Source organism: Prionailurus bengalensis, chromosome C2 (genome assembly GCF_016509475.1).
Source record: "Prionailurus bengalensis isolate Pbe53 chromosome C2, Fcat_Pben_1.1_paternal_pri, whole genome shotgun sequence".
Lineage (NCBI taxonomy): Eukaryota > Metazoa > Chordata > Mammalia > Carnivora > Felidae > Prionailurus > Prionailurus bengalensis.
This window is the reverse complement of record NC_057350.1, coordinates 82,815,059-82,833,868: the sequence shown is the minus strand read 5'-3', so window position 1 is coordinate 82,833,868 and position 18,810 is coordinate 82,815,059. Positions and strand designations below refer to the sequence as shown.

At 41.6% G+C, this 18,810-nt stretch overlaps 1 protein-coding gene across 1 annotated transcript in view; it reads right to left on the bottom strand.

Moving 5' to 3' along the window:
- Positions 1 to 3,110: 3,110 nt before the first annotated feature.
- The window catches only part of CC2H3orf70 (chromosome C2 C3orf70 homolog), a 92,977-nt gene continuing 77,277 nt past the window's right edge, over positions 3,111 to 18,810 (bottom strand). Inside the window, exon 2 of the mRNA XM_043594691.1 lies at positions 3,111 to 8,069. Coding sequence (XP_043450626.1) covers positions 7,513 to 8,069 — 557 coding nt within the window. The 3' untranslated portion in view covers positions 3,111 to 7,512. The remainder of the gene's footprint in view (positions 8,070 to 18,810) is intronic.

The following is an 18,810-nucleotide window of genomic DNA, read 5'->3' as shown; positions in this document are numbered from 1 at the left end:
GATACTCGTCACTGGGAATCGGAGTCAGTGTCTACACAGTCCTCTGAAGCAAACTGGCCCCAAGAGGCAAATCCAAAACAGGTGATGACTGAGGACATGCAATATCTAAGAGAGCAGTTGGTATCAAAGGTCCCACCCTAACAGGGCTAGGAAGGGGAGAAGGCAGAAGCAGCTGATTAAAAAGTGCTACAATCTGAGGGCAATCCCCAACAGAGCTCTTAGATCCAGGACCACCCCTGAGCACATGTCAGTATCTGAGGTCCAAGGCCAGACCCAGGCCCAGGTCAAGCCAGAGTAATTTGGCAACAACGGCAACACCAGGCGATGCCCAGAGGGCTGAGCTGTGGCTCGCTGATGCCTCCACCTAGAGCCAGGGCTGGTCCAGACTGTGGTAGGCCTGGGCGTGCATTGAGGAAGAGACAGACAGGTGAGGGAGAGCGGATGGAGTAGGCCTGAGGAGGGTTTGACTGCACAGGCTCAACAATGAGGAAGTCACCCCAGTTGGATTTGGAATCTCAGCAGACATTTGGAGCTCCAGCCCTGCCACTTACCAGCCATGTATGACTAACTTACCCACCTTTAGAGCTGACTTAACTATTGGTTGCTTCATCCATAAACTCACAAAATTATCCTGTCCCTCCGACCACACAGAGTTACTGGGTGTGGCTGATAAGCTGACCTTTTGGGAAATGGTTGGTCACATCCCATTCTGATGTTGCAGTGCTTTGCTGATTCACGGTGCTGTGCGGTCATCATCTCACAATGACGCTCCAGATCTCTTTCTTGTGATAAATTATCTGGGGTCTTACACTAGATGATAAAGTGGGCTGAGGCTTCCCACCAAAGCCAAGCCTTCTGATCTGCCATCTCCAAATTCACACGCAGAGCTTCAGGCTGTGGACTGAGAAAGACAATGAGAAGCAAATCCTCTCCTCTTTCTCCAACCCACCAGTGCGAGAACTTTCCATCTATGGTTGGAGGGCTGGAATGGGGTCACTTGCCTGTGGAGGCCAGTTAGTTAAAGGACACACACTCCCCAGTCCAGCCTTTAGTCTTGTCCAGCAGGTGCCTGAGTAGGTGAGTCACTGTTCAGACCTGCGCGCTCTCCATTTCCACCCCACATACCCAGCAAATGCTCCACCTGTACTCACTGTCCTAGGACTCATCGTCCTCAAAATAATTTACTGGGATTCTGATTATAAAAGTAGTATCAACTCATTTTAGAGAACCAGGAAAATTCAAAAAAGCAAACAAAAACACCACTAATATCCGGCATACTTGCTTTGCCTTGTTTTTGCTTCTATTTCCAACAGTTCCTGTATCTGATTCCTGCAGAATTCCATCTGACCTCTGATTACACCTCCCTGAACTCTACTGCAACAAGCCTGAGTTCCTAGGTCCTCCCTCACTCCTTGCATTCAATGCAGAACTGAGGCAGCACAGCACAGGTTAAAGGCATTAGCAGTTCGCAATGACTGAATTGTAATGAGGACGAGATGCTAAATTAAAGTTTATTGCAGAATAAAAGTGTATGTAGTCAGCAGTTGTTTAAGAGGCTACAATGAGATGCCTTCTAGAACTTGGCAATACAATTATGTAGAGTTAAGTGAGTAAAATGCACACACAGATGAGATTAGCTGTCGGCAAAAGTCATTTTGAGACAAGTCATCTTTCGTGAAGGCAGAAAGAGCTAGAATGCTCGTCAAGATGTGATTAAACATGGAAGAAACAATAGCCTCATCAAAGCATGGAGATATTTGCAGTAAGTTGGCGTGTGTGTGTGTGTGTGTGTGCGCGCGCGCACGTGCATACACGCGCTGGGAGGAGGTCTGTGTGGAGCACAGAAAAGGGGGAGGGAGGAAGGAATCTTGTTGGTGTTTCTCCCAACACCACCTGGAGAGCAGCCACACTGGGTGAGGAATGAGCCACCAGCCCGTGGGAAGGTGTTCGCTGGGTTAGGGACAGGGATGGAACACCCTCCACTCTGCTCCCAGGTTCACTAGCTGCCTCCTGACTCAGCCTCCAACTACCGTGAGGGTGGGAAGAGGTGCTATACGAGTGAGCAACTCAGGCAGAGGGCCAAGAACGTGAGCTCTGGAGCCAAAGTAACTGGGTTCAATTCTGACTCCTACTACCTACAAGCTGTGCCATTTGGGGCAAAAATATATCCTCCTTGAGCACTGTTCCTGATTTGTGAAATGCAGTACTGAAATGTCCCTCAGAGGGCTGCTTTAAGGATTACTTGTGGAAAGCAGTAAGGTTGGGCTATAACTATTAATAATATTAACAATGGCATTATTACTATTACTGATAAATGAATTTACTTAGCGGTCCCTAGTGAAGTTACTTAATGAAATCCAGCCCACAAGCTGCTCTTTTCCAGGTGTGAATTAAAGAACTGAGCTTCTGGATTTGCCACTCTGAGGTCTGGACCCTGAGCCTGGGTGACAAAGTGCACCGCCTGGGACCTATGGGTAGAAGTGTCTCACACGGCACATATGAACCACATGCAAGCCCGTAGCTGTGTGTGAAATAAAGACCATGGGGGAATGTAAGTTTTATTTGCATAAACCTCATGTGGCTGATAAAAAAGTTCCTATTACAAAGTGTTCTGGGAGTCGTTGTGAGCAGTTGACCATGAGTGCCTATTATGGATAATAACACTTACCTGCACTTCATAGTTTTTATAAAGTCTAAGTGTGATGGGGCGCCTGGGTGGCGCAGTCGGTTAAGCGTCCGACTTCAGCCAGGTCACGATCTCGCGGTCCGTGAGTTTGAGCCCCGCGTCGGGCTCTGGGCTGATGGCTCAGAGCCTGGAGCCTGTTTCCGATTCTGTGTCTCCCTCTCTCTCTGCCCCTCCCCCGTTCATGCTCTGTCTCTCTGTCCCAAAAATAAATAAACGTTGAAAAAAAAAAAAAAAAACATTTAAAGTCTAAGTGTGATAATGATGTAAACTGCTTATTTCTTAGCACAAACTAAGCACTCAGTATACAAGTTTCATGTTTTATAAATGCGGGTTGTTTTCTTTAGTTCACAATGTTATTTGAATCAGAACCTCTCCAAAGGAGAAAGTGAGGGGGACAGAATATTCCAGACTCCAAAATATCAGATTTGTGCTGGTACAAAAGAAAAAAATTACATTTATTTTACAAGTTAAGTATCTTCCTAAAATATTATACATAGAGGAAACTTGAGCTGTCTTTAGGAAAACAGAATATAATTTTAGGAAATTACAGAGGGGTCAACATTGTGCTTAAAACTTGGAAATAGGTGAAAAAATTAGCACAGTAAGTGAATATTGCAAGGTATGAACAGCCTTAAAAAGTGTATGTGGACACAACGATACAGAAGGTCAATATTAAAGCCTCTAGTGATGATCCGCTTTCAGAATTGTTCATACTGTGAAGAGAGCACTGCTTCAATCTTAACAGAAAAAGGAACTCAAAGCACTAACAGAAGCATGGCCCTTTCACGGTAGTCAACTCTCCAGTCTCTAGAGTAATGAAAGGGAGCAGTGACGTAACATTTTTAAAAGGTAATCCCAAAATTAATTTTGAGGCGTGCCCTCATAATTATGTTTGGATGTGAGAAATACCAACATCCCTGGAGTTCACGGCACTGAGACAGTGAGGACTCCCACCTCCTTCCCCTCTCCTCCCCTGTGGGAACAGACACAATCCCAGACTATTCAGACAAACCTAAAATGCAACCGTCCTCCTCAATTCTGGCCCTCATCTCCTGTGGAGAGGGGATAGGAAAGAAAACTGTTAAAATGTTGTTTCCCTCATGTGAAAGGCCAAAACATGTCAGTACAATTTTGCAAACAAGATGGAATAATCAAGAGCGGACATATAAATATTAGTTTAACTTGTGCTTTCCCCCCGACCCCCTGCCTAATAGTCTTTATACCGCCAAACCTATCTGGGTATTTTGGCAGTTTTCTAAAATAGGTTGTGTCCTATACCCAAATAGAGAAATTTGTATAAAATGAGTTTGTTCTGATTAGTCTCAAAAGAACTGCTTCAAATCGGCCAGGAAGTAGAGGTTAAAAAATAAAAGCACCAGCCCCACAACAGTATCGAATCTGAGATCAAATCCAAAAGGTACTTGAGGACAACGACTTCACCGTTTTGTTTTAGTCTGGGTGGTTTATTTGGTTTTATTTTGTATTACCTTGAAGTACAAGTCTTCCTTTCCCAGGAAAGCAACCGTTTTTCTTCATGGTTTTCCTCAGATTCTTACTTCAAATCTTAAAAATTACAAGGTAAAAAATACCTAGGTTTGATTGTAAAAGCCTCATTTTTAATGTACCAAATCGTTATAACCACAAAAGCATTTTAATTGCTTTGTCATTTCTCAGAAGAGTTAGAATATCTGAAACTGGAAAATTCCAAAGTAAGTCTTGGTTAGGTAATAAAGCTGAATTCCATACAGCACTTCTTTTGCATCTTCCACCCTAACAGCTCGTACATCAACTTTCAGGAAGTGGGAACGGTGCCAGGCTTCCATAAAAGCCCCCAAAGCACTTTCTCCATCCACACAGCCCAACCCTTCACTCCAAGTGAACTACCAGGTTCAAATTAAGTTTTAGTACCTGTCAACGTACAAGTATTAACCCAAAGACTATTTAACATGACTGTGTTCGATGTCTATAATACACATTGCAGTCTAAACATTTTCTAAAGTGCCTATAAATATGCTTATACAAATGAGCAATATAATATCAGGTTTACAGAGAAATTCTTTTATCTAATATATAACAGATAGGCCTAGAATTTAAGTTGTAAATACCCATTTTCATATCCTTATCAGTTGTTTTTGGAATGCAAGCATTAAGAAACAATTCTGGTTCAATCATGTATGATTTTCAGAGAATTATTAACAGTGCTATGACAAAGAAACCCTTGCTTGTGCTTGTTCAGAAAAGGCTATTTTGAGATCCAGGAGCATCTGATATTTAGAATCCAATGGAACATCTTCAATTCTATAAAAGAGTAGTAAGTGAAGCTTAGTGAATTTTTAATTATAAAGAGATTGTGCAAATATTTAAAGTGATTATCAACCATTATTAAATCCAAAAATTTCATTAAAATCATGGGTAATCTGAATGGCAGTTCAGGAGTTTAAAAAACAGGAACCTAGGCAAAAGTCATAGATATTACAGATGAAGGCCCCAACCCTGACACAGCCAGCTTCAGAAACATGGCCCTGTGACCACGTATTTCCACAGCTTTGGAGACCTGGTGGTTGACTCTGATCAGTTTAATGAACAGGAATGTGAGCCCAGAGTACAGAACTGATAAAACTGTGCGGAGAAAGGAGACCCTCCATATGCCCACCCAGGGGCTTCACTGAGCTCAACCACAGGGTAGGTGCAGACAGGACCCTGGGGTCGCTGCTTCGATCCTGAGTACACAGTGGCTGGCTACACTGCTCGGCTCATGGGATTTGGGCTTCCATGCCTGCCTTCAGCTGGCTAGTAAATCATGGGAGGCACTGAGAACCTCAGACAGGCTCATCAGATGTCTGTCCCTAAGCCATCAGGCCGGGGAAGGCCCTCTCTGCACCCCCTCCTCCACCTGCCCTTTCCTGGAGCCTGCTGTTCCTGGAGCTCCTCTCACCACCTTACTGGTCTGACTTGTTGAGTCTTTACATTTCAGTCAGTGGGAACTTTATGCTGCATTCTCATCTAGCACAGGAAGCTTTAACTGCCACTGCTTTCAAAGGAATACGTGTACTCTGTTTTCTAAACCCTAGCACTGTTTTGGGCACCTAGACCTAACAAAGTGTTCTAGCCAATCACTTGAACTACATGTACGACCAAGACAGCAGACTCTGCCTAGAGTGATTTGTGAAGGATGCCAAATGGAGGCTTCAGGGTGGAACACAACAGGCCTTGTCTTATTTCTTAAAATACAAACTAAAGTGACACAGAAGAGATGTGCCAAAATGCGGACAGAGCACGAGATAGTGCCACGAGAGCACGCTCACAGAAAGTGAGGGCATAAGAAGTATTTCTCAACCTCCAAACTTTGGCAGGTGTATCAGGCTGTATTTTAAACTTCCTGAACTCTTAACTACGCCTCACAGAGAGGAGACGTGGAGAAATGGCAGATAAGCAACTCACACAATAACACCTTGTATAAATGGAAATTAGGAGAATTCGGAAGAGAGCTAAGTAAGAAAGAATTATTCACTATTTTGTGTGTGTGCGAAGAGAGAACATGTACAACAGACAATGAATATTACTGTAGTAAAGTGAATGAATATTACACAAAATATCTTCTGACTTAGCAGCAAACTATTTCAACTGCTTTTGCATTTGCATAAAAAATCCATGCATCATACTGAATTCTAATCAATTTCTCACCTAAGCCATTCTAATGCTTCATACAACCAAATGAAGCAGAATTAATCAAACCTATTAGATTCATTCCTAATCCCTAAAGGACTGCTGTGTTTAGCATTTCCATGCTAACTAAAACTATTGATTTTTTTCTTAAGACGTCAGATGTGGCTGCCTCCTAAATATAATACCTATATAACTTCCTAAAAGTTTTCCCCAGATTTGAAGAACAATTAAGAAAAATGGGGAAATGTTGAGGAATCCACCCAAGAGGCCAGCTCAAACGTGGCAACACGTTCTCCAGCTGCATGCCTAGTACTCTCCTTCCCCTGGGTTTCCAGAGCATTCTGGGTACCATTACCCGCATGTGTTAGCACAGCCCTCTGCTGGACTGCAGGCCCCTTCCTGTAGGAGTCAGGTGTTACTCAGTCTGCATCCCACTGTGCACCCTGCAGAGCGTAGGCACTCAGCTAAAGGTGGATTGAACATGAAACTGAAGGCGTCATCTCTTCTTAAATGAAGGTCTGGCTCTGCCCCAGGTCACGCAGGGTATGCAGACACTGGCCATAACTAGGGGTCGAGCGAACCTCCAGTAACCTCCCAGAAATAAACTGAGACAACAGGGCCCAGACCGATGCAGGTGGTGAGAAGAGAAAAGAGACAGAATGGCATCTACAGTGCACACTCTGTTCCCCGCTCCTGAGCTGATTCCCATAAGAGACTAGCAGGGTAGGGGTGCCTGTGGGCACACCAAAAGGAACGCCAAGTGGGGTGTGTGTGTGTGTGTGTGTGTGTGTGTGTGTGTGTCAAGAACTGGCTATGTAGAAAATACTGTCTCCTTCGCTGTGGGTAGCTCCTCAACCTGATCCATGGTAATCATCACTTCACTGCTTTCAGAGTTCCCAGTGAAATTAAGGCTGGGTCACAATTCATGACACCAGATGCTACATAGAAAATAAGTCAAGATACAAAAGAAAACCATTTATAAGAAAAAGAAGGTCTTAGTTCTAAGACTAATTTAAGAGTGAAGCTAATCAGCAGACCACTGAACCACTATGGTTGTCAGAGAGGGGTAGAAAATACCAACTGCAGTGGAAAAAGGATCCATCAGACCAAAGTACAAAAGCTCAGCATGGATCAGAGGCCGTGGCTTCCTGCTCGGACTCTCACACGGTGGTTTCTATTGTTTCAATCACTTCCAGATCTGACTGTGAAGGGGACAGAAGGGTGCACTCATCCGGTTCCCAGCTGCTCTCCGGACTGTAATCTTCCTCTGAACTCAGTTCCGCTCCTTCTTCTGTGTCCTCATCACATGATTCCACATAGTGAGCCCCAATGGCATTGATCCCGGAGTCCTCAGAACTTGAGGGAGAAGAGCAGTGATCTATTTTTGGTGTACTGCTCTCTCTTGAAATTAAGGCATCATGTGCAGAGACCTCCTCAGGGCTCATTTTGTGGGAATGTGGCGCCGGCTGCTTCTGCACGTAACACATCTTCCCATTAATACATTTAACCTGATAGTTGTCGATAAAGAGGTCTGAGATCATACAGTACCTTGGTGAATCAGGGGGGAGGGGTGGTTGGAAGACAGATGCAAATTTCAAAAAGTGTTCAGTGAGTGAGACTGAGATCTGAATGGTGTTCGTGGGTTCCCGAGGCTTTGCAGGAATCTCAGTGCTTGGAAGCTGCTCCACAGGGGTCATAGGCTGATACACATACTTGCCTGTGAGGAACACAAAAAAAAAGTGGTTGAAATCTAAGAGTATTACACAAAGTACATTAACACAGCTATAATGGTTTCCTTCTGAGGATTCAGAATGTTTTTTAAAATATTTCACCATCAAAAGAAACCAGTAATAGAATCATTCTACATTGTTATAATCAATGAAAAATATAGCATGATACATAATAACATCATGGTATTTCCATCTAAGAAAACTCACACACTACAAATTTTAATTTATATTGATGTCTTTCTAGTACTTCTGAAGTGGGTATATACTAAAATTCTTATTTTAACAACAGTCTTAAATGATTTATCCCTTACATTAGAATAAAGAAAGCCCACAATATATGTATTGTAAGTATGTAAGTATGGTAAAAACACACTGTAAAATAACATACTATAAAATTATAATTCCATTTTATTTTTAATAGTCATATGCTAATATTTATGCTAATACATACATTTAAAAACTGGAGAAATATATACCAATTTATTATCAGGATTACAGAAGACTTTCACATTTTAGGTTTCTGTTTTAATCGGAATACATATACACATGCGTATTTAACAGGTAATGGCCTACAGGACTGTCCCAGCCACTGGCAAGGGCTGGGGTAAGGTATAAGGTGGGAAATGATCTCGTTCAAGGCCCAAGTGCATCAATGGCCTAATTAGGAGATGTTCTCCCTGACACCAGCTCCCCTGGTACTAAGCAGCCCAGGCCAAGCAGAAACAAAGGCACAGGTGGTGTAGGGGGTAACCTACCAAGTGTTTCTAGGAAACCAAGAAGCTTATCTCCACACCTTCCCCTCTGCTCTGAGCAGGGCTTCACACAGCACACCTAGAAGTGCAACCTAAACCGATCTTGTCCTAATGTGTGTCTTTCTTTGTTCTTTCACTTCACTCAACATTTGCAAAGCCAGGATCCTGTGTACCAAGTGCTAAGGAAACAGAGATAGAGATGGAAATTATCCAGTCTGTAAATCTAAAATGATTTCAATATAGAAATCTGGAAGTAAAAAAAAAAAAATCTTGAAAAACTCAGAAACAGTGGCCACAACTGTAGGCACCATCTTGGGTTTCTCCTAATGTAGTTGAGTATCAACCAGTCCATACTGTATCTTCAGCACATAATTATGACAGGGCTTTTTAACCTAATGGCACTATTGCCATTTTGGACCAGACGATTCTTTGTTGTAGAGGGCTGTCCTATGCACCGTACGATGTTTAGCAGCATCCGTGGCCTCTACCCACTAGAAGCCAGGAGCACCTCCTCCACAGGTATGACAAAACTGTTCCCAGACATTATCATAGACCCCTAAGGGTCAGAATCGCCCCGGATGAGAACTACTGATTTATGAGCCCGTCATGAGCATCTCTTTACAAGCAATTCACTCATTGTGCATGCACCTGGCTCCTGTTTATTTCTCGGTCAGACTGGAAATTCTAGGACAGAAATCACATTTGTATGGAAAATTACCTTAGATTTTTTAACAATTTATTTAGGCCATGGAAGAAAAGCAATTTAAGATCAGAAAAGCAAACTAGGCCATAAATAGTACAACATCAGCAATCTATTAAGATCAATCAGCTTGCCTATATTTTTTTATTTCTGGTTCCTGACTCTTGTACAAAAGTGTAGGCTTAGATGCTATAATTTCATTGTAACTAAATTACTCAAAAATATATTCAGTTTCATTCTGGAGTAACACATGGAAAAGGTACATTTAAAACTGTTAGTCCTTTGGGTTCCTAGGTCTGCTTCAAAGCATGGACATGTATCATGTAAACCCTAAATGGTCTGATAAAAACAGAGGTGAGAAGAATCCGTCACACCTGCCTGGGGGAGTAGGTTTCAAATATGCCAGTACCTTTATTTCTCTGTTATCTGTAAGGAAGTACAGTACTATTTCTTTCAAGAAAAGTTCAAATCACTAGAGTTTGGTATAGTAGGACCTCTGCATCCAAGCACCACTGGCATTATCAGCTGAAGGGGCAAAGAAGGCAGAACTTCGAACCTCCCCTCCAATCTTCCAGTCCCTTATATTCACAGTGGTGAATAAATCATCTGGAATGGACATTGGTCTTTTCTATTCTTAGTTAGTGGACTGGTGGTTACTGAGTTCAGGAGGCTATGGATGACAGGCACTCAAGAAATGCCTTTTGCAAAATGCTGATTAAGTTTCTGGCCCAAGTGACCTCTGGTTTAGTTATCCACTTGTCACAACTGTAGAAGTTCCTGAAAATTCTTACTCAGACTCACAGGGATCAGGGCTTTATTTAGTTCAAAGAAGGAGGAACTCCATGAAGACTGACTGTGGAACTTTTGTAACCACCCTGTCCTACTCTCACTTGCCCTCGACCCACCCTCCTTTCTCTTCTCCTCCTTTCTGCTTCTTCATAATGTCTTTGTTCTTCCTCTTCATCTCAGTTCTTCCACCTCTTCCTTTCTCTAACCCTGTCTTCTTGAAAACTCTGTTTTTCTTCCTTGAAGTGTAGTAAAAGAAAGGGAAATGCAGCTGGGAGAGAAAGTATGCAGAATACTGTATTCTACACTTCATTTGCTTCTATAAGTTGTACTTGTTAAATATGCTTACTCTGAGTTAGGTGACAGCCCATTTATCTGGTGATATGGGGACACAGATGCAAAGAGGAAGGCAGAGAAGAAAAATAGCAGAGGCAGCCAGATGAGAAACTAAGTTTAGTAAACATCTTTCAAACATCAATTAATTATATAAAACTATATTGTTTAATTTTCTTATAAATACATAATTAACAGGAGAAATCAAGGATTTAGTTTTATAAAGAGTCCAGAGGGGTTTGTACTTTGCACCATTCCCCGGTAACTTCTGCCCTGTGGCTTACTATACTGTGAATCTATGTTTGTAATGATAGCCCCAAAGCATCACAAGATCCTGAATTATCAGAGAAATTCAATTATGTCTGCTATACTGTACTTACTAAGGGAATAAAATGAACTAACACACTACAATACCATGGACAAAGCAGGGAGGGGGGGTCCTGGCCAAAATTCCACAACCACTATACTTTATTCTCTGAACAGTCCTTTTAATTAAGAGTTTAGTATGTTATTTATTTATTTATTTATTTATTTAATATTTATTTATTTTTGAGACAGAGAGACAGAGCATGAACAGGGGAGGGTCAGAGAGAGAGAGGGAGACACAGAATCTGAAACAGGCTCCAGGCTCTGAGCGGTCAGCACAGAGCCCGACGCAGGGCTCGAACTCACCGACTGCGAGATCGCGACCTGAGCCGAAGTCGGACACTTAACCGACCGAGCCACCCAGGCGCCCCTAGTATGTTATTTAAAGAAGTAAGTAGTGGCACCTTGATGGCTCAGTTGGTTAAATGTCCAACTTTAGCTCAGGTCATGATCTCATGGCTCGTAAGTTTGGTCCCCACATCAGGCTCTGTGCTGACAGCTCAGAGCCTGGAACCTGCTTCAGAGTCTGCGTCTCCCTCTCTCTCTCTGCCCCTCCCCTGCTCACACTCTATCTCTCCCTCTCTCTCAAAAATAAATAAACTTTTAAAAACAAAAAAGAAAGAAGTAGATGAGAACTTTTAAAACTTAAATCTCTAAAAGGAAAAGATACTCAGAGATAGACAGGGTTTGAAGTAGAAAGTAGAGGGAGAATAAAAGAAAAATCTAGATATAATATAATCCAGCAATCCTACTTCTGTGCATATACTCAAATGAAAGCAGGGTCTCAAAGAGACAGCAGTTGCATAACCATGTTCATAGCAGCATTATTCACAGTAGCCAAAAGGAGAAAGCAACCCAACTGTCTATTGACAGATCAATGAATGGGAAAACAAGATGTGGGATATACATACAGCGGAATACTATCCAGCCTTAGAGAGTAAGGAAATCCAGGGTACAACATGGATGAACCTTGAAGCTATTACGCTAAGTGAAATAAGCCAGTCACAAAAAGACAAATACTGTATGGTATCACTTATATAAGCCACCTAATTTAATCAAATTCATATAGGCAGAAAATAGAGTAGTGATTGTCACGGGGCAGTAGATAAAAGAAACAGGAAGCTGTTTAATGGGTACAGAGTTTCAGTTTTGCAGGATGAAAAGAGTTCTGGAGATGGATAGTGGTGATGGTTGTACAACAATATGAATGTAGTTGATACCATGGACCTGAACACTTTAAAACAGGATGGTATATTTTATGTATATTTTAACATAATTTTTAATACTAAAAAAATTAGTATAATTCATTATATGGAGGGGAAACTCCGTATGATCCAGAATATGTAAAGAATTCTTACAACTCAGTAACAAAAAACAAGCAACCCAATTTTAAAAAGCAGTGAAGCTATGCAAGAGCAATACCAGGAATCCTTGTCGTGATGGAAATGCTCTGTAATTTGACTACATCACTATCGGTATCTTGGTTATGACAATGAACTACTGTTTTGCAACTACAGTTGTCACTAGGGGAAAGTAGGTAAAGGATACATGGAATCTCTGTATTATTTGTAAAACTACATCTGAATCTTAATTTTTTCAAACTAAAAAATATAATTCAAAACAACAGGGAAAAATCACTACAGAAGTGATGTTGTACCCTTTCTGGTGCATTATTTATCAGGAGATAACATGCTGTGGCTCCATCTCATATTAACTTTGAACACTTGTTTAATGTGGTATCTGTCCAGGTTTCTCCACTGAAGAGTTAGTATTTTTCCCAACAGTCATTTCCTATTTCCATCATTACTCCTATATTTATTAATAGAATTCCATGTAAGCAATTCCCCTTTGTTTATTTTTTCAATTATTTAAATTAAATATGATTCACAGCTATTTATTTTGTTCTATGGATTGTAATCCATTACTATCATTATTTACTTTGCTCCTCAAATTGTCCCATATTTAACTGCTGGCAGCTCCTTCAAGTTAGCACCTGAGTCCTTTCAACGTGCCCCCATCATCCTTGTTTGAAGACTTCCATGCTTTCTGGCACCATAGATGTTACTGGCTTATCTGGTACTCCCCTGCCCCAGTCCAGGAATCAGTCATTTCTCCAAGGAGCCCTAGTCCTTCACTTACGAACTTAAACACATTCTTAAGTTTGTTCTCAAAATATTCCCAGGAAGCAGAGTCTTTGCTTGCTAATGACTCATTCCATCACTCACTAAACTCATCCAGAGGAAAGTGAATACTAAATCTCATTACAGTACTTGATTCCCATTAAAAATAATATAAAAAATTAATGTCACAAACCCATTAATTTATCTGGGATATTTTTCAAGGGAGCTGAAATCACTTTCTTAATAATGAAATAGACTATACAACAGCAAGATTAAAAAAAAAACAGTTGTGATCTGTAAGTGAAAAATAAATTTCATACATCTTGTTTCTTTTTGGGAACCTGGCCCAACACCTTCAGCTATTTCTCAACCAAGGACTGATCAAAACCACTACATAAGTAACTTCTAGTATTCTTTAGGAGTCTGAGTTCATAACTTTCCTTATCATTCTTCCCCTTTGGTGTTTAGCAATAATATATAGTACATACTTAAAAAATTTTTTTAATATTTATTCATTTTTGAGACAGAGAGAGACAGAGCATGAATGGGGGAAGGTCAGAGAGAGAGGGAGACACAGAATCTGAAACAGGCTCCAGGCTCTAAGCTGTCAGCACAGAGCCTGACGCGGGGCTCGAACTCACGGACCGCGAGATCATGACCTGAGCCAAAGTCGGACACCCAACCAACTGAGCCACCCAGGCGCCCCAATACATACTTTTTAAACAATGCCTCGATGAGACACTAAAAAAGATTTATGTTCTCATCCTAGTTCTTTGGTTTAAAAAAAAAATGGAGGAAGAAACGTAAGACTTAATTACTTTTCCAACATCACGTAACACAACAGAAGTCAGTTCTAAGACCCAAGCCTTGTGACATCTGTGTTCTTCATGAGGGTACTCATTACTTCATTAATTAGGTTTAGATAATGCTCTTATTAGCTTATACTATTGTTCTCTACCATTAACTACAGCTAATATTCCAATTTGTAACAGCAGACTGGGGCGCCTGGGTGGTTCAGTCGGTTAAGCGTCCGACTTTGGCTCAGGTCATGATCTCAAGTCTGTGAGTTCGAGCCCCGCATCAGGCTCTGTGCTGACAGCTCAGAGCCTGGAGCCTGCATCGGATTCTGTGTCTCCCTCTCTCTCTGCCACTCCCTTGCTCACGCTCTGTCTCTATCTCAAAAATAAACATTAAAAAAAATTTAAAAAATAAACAGCAGATCTATTTCCTTGAAGGAGTTTCTTTCATTTGGTTCTAGAGCGCAAAGGGAAGAGAAAAATAAAACCCCAGTAAATGTAAAAAATAATTTATATGCCCTGTTAAGCTACTGTATGCACTTTGTTAAACTATTTTTTAAAGAACAGTTGTGCATTTTGATTCTTAAAAAAGATCCTTTGGGAGGGAAATGAGCTTTTTGCTTTTACAGATAGTTTTATGACTATTAAATGTGTGTCCCCTTGACACATGAAATACACTGCTCTCAGGGAATGCAAAGTAATTTTAAAATTAGCCTAAGCAAAACACAATTAGAAAGGTAAATCTACTGAAAAAAAAAATTGAGTGGCCTAAGGGAAATTGCATCCACAGTTCAGTTCTTTGATTTTATATAGTGAATCACAATTATGTTTATTTTATTCCCAAGGGCATTCATTACACTGAAAGTAATGTTAAATATCCTTATTCAGCTATTTCTGCAATATACATTTACTAAGTTGAGCAGCATATCACAAACGAAAAACAAAGGAACATATTTATTATAACCAACATTTTTTGTGGCCTTACTTGTACCCTGCTCCACTGGCAGTCAATGTATCATATTTTTGTTTTACTTTATTTTTCTTAAGTAGGCATCATGCCCAGCACAGAGCCTACTGCAGGGCTTACACTCATGACCCTGAGATCAAGACCTGAGCTAAGATCGAGAATCAGATGCTTAAGGTGCTGGGTGGCTCAATCTGTTAAGTGTCCGACTCTTGATTTCAGCTCAGGTCATGATCTCACAGTTTGTGAATCTGAGCCCTGTGTCGGACTCTGCACTGACAGTGCAGAGCCTGCTTGGGATTCTCTCTCTTCCTCTCTGACCCTCCCCCACCAAATAAATAAACTTAAAAAAAAAAAAAAGGAGTCAAGGGGCACCTGGGTGGCTCCGTCAGTTAAGCATCTGACTTCAGCTCAGGTCATGATCTTGTGGTTCATGAGTTCAAGCCCCACGTCAGGCTCTGCACTAATAGCTCAGAGCCTGCAGCCTGCTTCCAGTTCTGTGTCTCCCTCTCTCTCTGACCCTGTCCCCTCACGCACTGTCTCTCTCTCAAAAATAAAGAAACATCAAAAAAATTTTTAAAAAAAGGGTCAGACGTTTAACCAAGTGAGCCACCAGGTGCCCCTACCATGTATTTGTACTTCAATCGAGGAGAACACTGAAGTTCATATACTGCCCAATATGTTAAAGTCCCCAATGAGAACTTTATGCAAGATCGTAGTTTCTTCATTCTTCAAACTACATAACCATTAGTGCAATGGAACTTATTAATGTGAAACAAAACCCTAGTGAGACAGAATACCAGAGGCATGAATTATTTATTCATTTAACAAACATTTATTGAATATCTACCAAGTTTATACCACTAAATCAGGTACTACAGGGAAATAAAAAGAAATACAACATGTAGTGATGCTTCAAGAAGTTTCCAAACTAAGGTAGAAGATAAAAAGTAAAATGAAATCAATAACTGAGTAAAACTGTAAGAATATACAAGGGCATTCACCGAGCACCAGAATAGGATTGCAGGCTTCACTGAAGGAATTTACACGGCTAGTAAAAGATACGGACCTGTGGAGCAGCACATAGAACTGCTCCAGACCAGTTGCAGAGCTGGAAGGATCAGTTGGCACTGGAGGTTCACAGAGTCTACCTTTTAAAAGCTTTAACTCAGTGTCTGGCACACTGTAAACATTCTATTACTGGTGTTACTTACAGAAGGCAGGGGCTGCCTACCAGTCTCTAAGCCACTCTACTGGCTTTTCAGATTGCTATGTGGCCAAGCCCTGCAAAGCCCATGACCACCCCTAGTCCTCAGTTTCTACAACTCTCTGAATGCACCCAGTTTCCTGATTCAGTTTAGCCTGTAAACTTCTCTCTGACCACAGCTGTCTGCCACCCTACCTTCATCACCTACCCTACAAACCCTACAATCCACTTTTACGTATGCTTTCACTTCTCCCTCAAACTAGTATTTATTAAGCCTCACTTGTGTGCCAGGCCTTAAATTAGGGGTCAGGGGGTTAAAGTAGCAAGAAGAGGGACCACATCCCTGCCCTTATGGAAGGAATATGTATATTTGAACATACAATTACAAACCATAGAAAGTGATAGACAAAAGCGATAGAAAAAGCAAAATTAGTGATTAGCAATTACATGTAGGATGCATGATTTGGACCAGGGGAGGGATGAGGGGAGGGTGGTGTCAGGCAAGCCATCCTTGAGATGACCATACATAGTAATGCCCCCTCAGGACTGAGTGGGAGTTACCAGGCAAAGAAGGAGAAGAGCCAGAGTGGCTGAAGCATGATGAATAAGAGGGGGCCAGACCATGTAAGGCCCTAGAGACCATGTTAAAGATTGGGGATTTTATCCTGCACGCTAGAAAGACACCGCACAGCTTTAAGGAGAGAGTAATGTGACCAGCTTTGCCTTTCTACTCACTTCCATTTCTATCTGCTCCTCTCACAGTTTGGCACAAAGCTAATCCAAAGCACTCAACAGACTTAACAATTAAGCTACCATCTTCTCTCCCAGTTTCACACTCAGATCTGGACTTCAGTCAAATAAGTGGGAGACGAACTGGAGGAGGTAGAAGAAATACCACTTAGCAGCTGGTACTGGGCAGGAGCCCTTTACCAACAGACTTCTACAATCCACAGTGCTCTGAGCCACACTTCTGACACCTTGAGGTATGGGCAGGTGTTATAGTGAGACCTTCCCTAAAAATATCATTTCTGAAAGTTCCATAAACCAACAACAGAAAGAGAAGCTGTTTGCCACATTTATCATTTTATAAAGCAGCCAGTCTGAACAGAGGTATAGTGAAGGCTCTATACTTTTTTAAACCGTGTTTGGTTCTACCTGAAGCCAATTCTTCTGGTTTAAGGGACAGTTAAGGACAGATAAAAGTAACACACTCTTGTGTATTTTAACAAATACCAAAACAAAAAAAAAAGAAAAAGAAATAAAAACTCTACAAATGCCTGCCAGCAAACAACAAGGGGGAAAGAGAAGAAGTATAAAATTCATCCCTCTTACAATCTAGTTGGGTCATACAAAACATCCAAAACAGCACAAGAGGAAAGGTAAGTATTAAGCTGTGAAGGCATGTACTATACACAGTGTAGGACCGCAGAGAAAAATGAGGGCTGGAAGGGCTTAGAAAATATGGAATGGGGGCACCTGGGTGGCTCAGCTGGTTAGGCATCCAACTCTGGATTTCAGCTCAGGCCACGATCTCACGGTTCGTGAGATGGAGCCTGGTACTGGGCTCTGTGCTGACAACACAGAGCCTGCTTGGGATCCTTTCTCTCCCTCTCTGCCCCTCCCCCACTTGTGTGCGCATGTGCGTGCGCACATGCGTTCTCTCTCTCTCTCAAAATAACATTTTAAAAAAAAGAGACAGAAAATATGGAATGTAAACTGAAGAGAAGCTGGGACTTGGACCAAAGAAAGTGGCATTCCAAAAATCCAGGGGTGGAAAAAGTATGGGATATTGGAGGGATGGTGGGGTGACCAGCCTGACTGGAACACAAGGCTCTCCTATGACCAAGACCAGTCTCACCACGTAGATAATCTGGAAAGAGAGCAACACCCTTCCCTTGCCTTAGAAGACTATATACAATAGGAGATACTCTGCTAAGTAACCTGGCACAATGAAATTCCCTGGACTTGTAGACACAGATGATTCCAGTTGGGAAAGAGCCTCTTCTAAGGCCAGAGTTCAGAAACATCCTAACAGATAAGTCTGGCTAAAACAATCCACAGTTAAAACAAAACCGGCAGAGAAGGAGAACTCTCGGGCTTCCATTTCCTTTTAGGTGACCAAATAAGGCCACAAACAAGGGACCATTTCCTTTTAGGTGGCCAAACATTATTTCACATGTAGGAGCGTATAAGGTCTACCTCTTTTCACTTAATTTGTAAGTCCTACTTATTCACTAGAGCTGCTCTGTAGAGCTTTTGTAAACATAGTAAATTGTTTAGAAAAAGGGACAGCTGAGGGAGTCTTCTCCCAAGGATGGGTCAGCCACTGACAGTGAGATGATGAAAACGGTATGTTCAAAAAGAAAAAGATGGCAGCTGACAGGGCACACAGAGACTCAACCAGTATGTATTAAGGGTCTGTACATCACAGTGCACGAAAACACTAATGAGCCTGATGGAGGGAAAGAGGAATTAATGAGAAAATGGCTAATTACGGATCATTACAAGGTAAGAAAAGCTTTATGAGTGCTACCCTTTTTTATCTAAAGATGGATGATCATAATAGTCATTACCTCTGATTTCTTTATAACAAGCCTTGACCTTATGGGCATTTTATGTGACCATCTCAGCCTCCTACCTTTTTCTGCAAAAACCACTAGTATATGGGCTGAGTTACCCAGTCCATAAACTGGGCAACAGATT